The sequence below is a fragment of the Polistes canadensis genome, unplaced genomic scaffold (genome assembly GCF_001313835.1).
Source record: "Polistes canadensis isolate GaletaPanama2010 unplaced genomic scaffold, ASM131383v1 scaffold_74, whole genome shotgun sequence".
NCBI lineage: Eukaryota > Metazoa > Arthropoda > Insecta > Hymenoptera > Vespidae > Polistes > Polistes canadensis.
The window spans coordinates 467635-473634 of NW_014569621.1; the positions used below are offsets into that span (position 1 = coordinate 467635).

Below are 6000 nucleotides of genomic sequence, written 5' to 3' on the forward strand. Positions count from 1 at the left end.
CAAATGTTATTAACAACAACGATAACGATAATAATTCAAATTTTGCTTAATATTTCGTTCCTTGATTTTTCATATTTTTTCTATAATAAAATGTACATAATCGTTTCTCGGAAATATCACTCAAATAGAACGAATGAGCACGTTTATATTTATTGCCAAATTAGAACTTTGTTTGCTTATCTTTCACGTGACCAATAAGTAGGAGTAATTTTCGATTTCGCTGATGGTTCACGTATTGGACAGCATTTGTTCACAGTTATATCACGTGATCGTTATTATTTTTCATTGATAACTACTTGTATATGTATTAATATATATCATATATATATATATATTATACGATTTTATATCTACCTGATTTTTTGGATAACGTTTAGGAAAAACGAATGGTCGTATTCGTCGAAGCCACTGTACTCGAGGACTCAGCATTGGCTCGGGATTTAAGATTTCAAGGAGTTCGAGACAGATTACAAACATTCAGAGATGGCACCGATGATTTGCAGGTATTGAGATTTATCGATTTTATTTGCTAGATTGCAATCAACAGAAACATAGTCGAAGATAATGAATTAATATGTGTATATATGTAAATAATAATAATGATATCGATAAATGATGTATTTATTTCGTTATAAACGACTCATATAATGGTTATAAATGCAAAGGTCTGTATGTAAGATCGATTCTTATATGAGTTGTTCATCCAAAGATTCGATTGACCCATATAGAAGTAGCGCATACCACCATTCATACGTTACCAGAATATTTATATGCATAATTTTATTTGTTGTACAGGATAGAATAGATTTTATAATATGTTTGGGAGGCGATGGCACTTTACTTTACGCCAGTCTTCTCTTTCAACAATCCGTACCACCAGTTATGGCATTTCACCTTGGTTCATTGGGTTTTCTCACGCCTTTCGAATTCGACAATTTTCAGGAACAAGTTACGAACGTTCTCGAAGGTAAATATAAAAAAACGCAAACGTTAGATATAATTTATTTTGTTTTTTTTTTGTCTATTCCATTTACTCGTCAATGTACTATTTAAATTTAATTTTCAAAAATCGCGTAGAAAGAAAGAAAGAATGGGTTATTCTTTAAAAATTATCCCGTACGTTGACGCGATTTAAGAAGAAGAAGAAGAAAAAAAAAGAATAAAAACAGTCGTAATAAGACGCGTGGAATGTGCTAAAGCGAATGTAATTCACACCAGGAAAGCAAGAACAAAGTGGTAGAATATTTTTGTTGTCGCGTTTTAAATCTTTTCCAACGCATTTGATATCTTACGTGTAGTATCGCTCGATCAAAAAACACAACTTGCAAACCGAATTTTTTTATTCCGAAAATATCATGCATAATTCATTCGTGTTCGCTAAGTTTAAAACAAACATTTATTTCCTGTCTTGTATTAGATTTCTTTTCCTTTTCCGCGTGTTCCTTTTATGATTTTGACGATATCCATTTCGTAAAATACCATATCAATAAAAATTATGTTAGATAATGGATACGATTAAAAGCTCGTTAATTCGATAACAATGTTAGTATGTCTTTTCTTTTATTTTTTTATTATATTTTTCGAGATATTTAAAATTGATTGTTCTGTGTATACAGGTCACGCGGCTTTGACCCTTCGGAGTCGTTTAAGGTGTATAATTATGCGAAAAGGAGAAGAGGGTCAGCCATCTAAATCACCAACGAATTTGTTAGTACTGAACGAAGTGGTCATAGATCGAGGACCTTCGCCATACCTTTCAAACATCGATCTTTTTATCGACGGCAAGCATGTGACCAGTGTTCAGGGTGATGGCCTGATCGTCAGTACACCAACTGGCTCTACGGCCTATGCAGTAGCTGCAGGAGCTAGCATGATCCATCCTTCGGTACCTGCAATCATGATCACACCGATCTGTCCTCATTCCTTATCATTCAGGCCAATTGTTGTACCAGCTGGTGTCGAATTAAAGGTGATTATTATTGTTATTTTCACCTCGTTAATGTTTATTAAAACAAAACTTGATAAAATAATTCAATCATTTTAGTGCTAACTTGTATAAAAGATTACAAGTTTTGATTGAAGTTTAATTGCATCGCCATTAAATATTGTGTTAAAATTTAATATTATTGTATTAATTGTGAACAAAGGATGTCTCAAACGAAAATTAGAAATATTCGATTGGATCGAACGAGAACGTTGAAGGAAACTTGACTCCTCATAGTCCACATTCCCAGACCATGCGTTGCTCTCTTTGGCTTCTTCAAAATCTTTGCAGTCGAGTGGTTCCCCCTCTACCCCCCGCCCCTCAATGGACTTTTGCCGAATTGTTTGTTTTGTATTTCAATCTACGAAGAAATATTCATTAATTTTGTTCGTTACTTTTGATCGTAGATTTCAGTATCGCCAGACAGCAGAAACACTTCGTGGGTCTCGTTCGACGGTAGAAATAGACAAGAGTTGTTTCACGGAGACAGGTAAAAATATTCTTTTGAATCGTTAGGTCTAATCGAGGATCTTCCTCTTTTTATATTTTCAGATAATGTCTAACAATAATGCCCGCAGCACGGCCTACGTTTCCTTTGATGGTCGGAATCAACAAGAACTGCGAGTCGGGGACAGGTCTGTCCATAATTATACAAATGATTACGTTACTGGTTTCTACCACTTTCGTTTTTTCGTTTTTTATTTTCTTTTCTTTCTATTAATGCGTATGCAGTTGTTTCTTTTCATTTCAAATTCATTAGACGTTATATACATATATTAAATATTCATATATATATATGTATATATGTTTTAACACTGCTATAATATAAAAGATACAACATGTCTTTCGCGTAATTGTTGTTCCTTCTTCATTAAAAGCTTTTATCTCTTGGTTTTATAATCTTTCTTATCCATTTTCATTTGAACGTTAACGAAGAACTCCAAAACTAGATATGCTTCTCCTTTCACTTTCTGGAATTTCGTAACCTAATCGGAAACGTTGGCTGATATCTGCAGGGTGATGGTACTTTGTATTTACCCCGTCTTTATATCCGCATTGTGTCTTATGTTATATTAATTTGTATTTGTCATATCTTTACATCCGCATTATCTGTACACATGTGTGTATAAATATATTAATATGTATACGTATACTATATATAATATATATTGTATATTATACTAACAAAAAATATATTTATGCAACATGAACATACATAAATGCATCTTCAATTTCAAATTGGAAACCACGTGCCGGCAATTATAAAAGTGGACTATATTAAAAAATTGAACAAATTTATTTATTGATATAAATCATTTGGAATCGATCATCTCAATTCCAAATAAGGTTAATATTCTTCAAAAACCAAACTGAATTCTATCAAACTAATGGCTCAATTTTTGGTCACACAAATCCTATGATAATTATAATATAAAATAAATTATCAAATGAATGTATTTGTTCAATTTGTTGATTCAGTCTTACACATTATATATGTATATATATATATATATATGTTAAAATTATTGTCAATTGAATAATGATATAACAGAGATCATTTTCACTAATTTAGACATTATTTTACAGTTTACAAGTGACAACCTCGGTATATCCTGTTCCTAGTATTTGTGCAGCCGATCAAATAACGGATTGGTTTGATTCTCTCGCCGAGTGCTTACACTGGAACGTTAGGAAAAGGCAAAAACATTTGGACGAGCTGAGTGACTTGACTCATTCATCTAGCAACGATACCCTTGACTCTTTGGACCGTGACAGCTAGGCGAAGGCATGTGTTATAAATAGACAATAATAATTTAGCACAATTGGTAATATCAAACACAAATCTAAATGATTTGTGCGAGTGCCTCTAAAGTGATAAGAACATGGAATTCAACTCTACGGATAATAGACGATGGGTTTTGTTCTGTATCATTATGAAAAGTTATTAGAACTATACCGGTGTCACAACTGAGAAATCGATCATTAATTTTTCGACTTTTAAAAAGCGAGTATATACATGCTCGCTCATAGTCATCGATTTGTACGATAATATCCAAATGAACATCGACATTTGTGCGAACATAGTGTCATAATACAATTCGATGCTTCTGATGAGTTGTTAATTAACGCCGCAGAGTCGAAAGGCTAATTAATATTTTATTATCAAGGATCAAACGTTTAAAATACACGTGCATTGAAAATAAAAAAAAAATATAGAGAGATCGTAAGTTTCTGTATTTCTCTTTTTGTTTCTTTTTTTTTTTCTCTCTTCTTTTTTGTATCCTAGACTGATTGTATATATTCCAGAGATGCGTTTTTGTCTTCGTACGATATTATTATCATCATCGTTTTATAAATTACCGACGATAAACCACGAACCATTTTATTCGAACTTTACATCATATCCGAAATGGTCGAGATAAACGAAGTGAAATTACACACATACACACACATACAATGAAGCTATTAATGCGCAAGAGATTTGAAAGAAGAAGATATCTGATAGTTGTTGTACTTGTTTCAATTACGTTTCAACATCAACGCCGATCGTGAGCTCATAAGAATAATCGGTTCGATTCTATGAGAGTAAATCATCGTAATTTTGCTAAATATAAAACTCTCATATAAATCGAACGATAATTATAATCGTATAATTTCATTGATTACTTCTTTGAGATCATTATATTTTGATTGATTACAATAAATGGTAAATCATTGTTGTATTATAAATGGAATTATATTAGGTGTTATATCCAACAGAAACAAATCTATAACTAAAGTTGTTCTTTGAAAGTTAATTCGATTGATTAATCAACGAATAATGCTTAAATTAGTGCCAATGCTTATCAATCGTTGAAGATTGTTACTGTGAACTATGTATCGGAGATAGAATCTTAGATGTAATCAATGAAATCATTTAAAATCGTGAAAAGTATCATTTTTAATATTAAATGTTAACAATATAATATTTTTATTGTCAAATTATATGTATATATATATGTCATTTTTGTAATATTTAATAATTCAATTTAGAAATTATTTTTTCCCTCTTTGTGTGTGCATCGAAATTCGGTAATCATTTTTATTCAGGGTTATTATATCATTTGTGTAAAATTCTTCGCGTTTCTTTTAATCGGAATGAATTTGTTCTTCTTTATTTATACTCGTTTTAAATTAAAACAGAAATATGTTATGAATTCATGTGCATGAAAATTATATGTTTTTAATATTAAATGCGAAATAATTTTTAATTCGTACTTTCCTGTTTCTCATTTAAAAACAACGAATATTATTATTTTTTAATTTTTGCAAAAGAAATATTATTTGAATGAATGTAACAAATGAACGATGGATTCATTCGCAATCAAAGATTTATAATTTAATCGTCGAAAATAGAAAAGTATTATCATAATTTTTATTACCTGTAATAATTCATCAAAAACAAAAAAAATTTTTCATGCGTAAAATTATGTTCAATTAAAATACTCGAATAATATTTATTTTTTGTTTTGTCATTCGAGCTTTCGTTGATGTCGGTGCAAACGTTTCATCCACTTCGTCGGATCTTTTTTAAATTATGCTATACGTACGTGACGTTGAAAGAGTAAAAAATAAAATAATACGTTTGTTCCATATGAGAGAGCGAGAGAAAGAGTGAAGAAAGTGAATGAGAAATGGTAAATGAATTTCGCGTGATTTTATGTGTTAACGTTACAACAAATTTTTTTCCTATGAATGTAAGTCTTTTTAATAAAACCACTTTTTTTGTACAGAAATATTCTTAGCAAACATTATTCGATAAGATTTCTTTGAAACGCTTAAAACGAAATATTATTACTTATCGGAATTAAGTGTGTAAATGATGAACGAACCAAAATACTAACGAAATATGAAGAAATAAGATAAGTTTGTATTACATTTATAATACCTAATATACCTATATTAGGTATTTATAATACCTTTCTATAGTATCTAAGTTTGTGTATTATTTATTTCTATGCTATAGGAAACTGCGA

General features: G+C 30.5%; 1 protein-coding gene across 10 annotated transcripts in view; it reads left to right on the plus strand.

Annotated features, from left to right (window-relative positions):
* Positions 1 to 5754, plus strand: part of LOC106786434 (NAD kinase-like) — a 29372-nt gene extending 23618 nt beyond the window's left edge. For 9 of the 10 annotated variants that reach the window (XM_014747831.1, XM_014747832.1, XM_014747833.1 and 6 more), the window contains 5 exons: positions 378 to 503; positions 796 to 967; positions 1617 to 1969; positions 2392 to 2474; positions 3572 to 5754. In XM_014747831.1, the coding sequence (XP_014603317.1) occupies positions 378 to 503; positions 796 to 967; positions 1617 to 1969; positions 2392 to 2474; positions 3572 to 3764 (927 nt within the window). In that variant the 3' untranslated portion in view covers positions 3765 to 5754. Of the gene's footprint in view, positions 1 to 377; positions 504 to 795; positions 968 to 1616; positions 1970 to 2391; positions 2475 to 2536; positions 2620 to 3571 lie in introns of all 10 variants that reach the window. The other variant, XM_014747830.1, reaches the window with a different exon arrangement.
* The last annotated feature ends 246 nt before the right edge of the window (positions 5755 to 6000 follow it).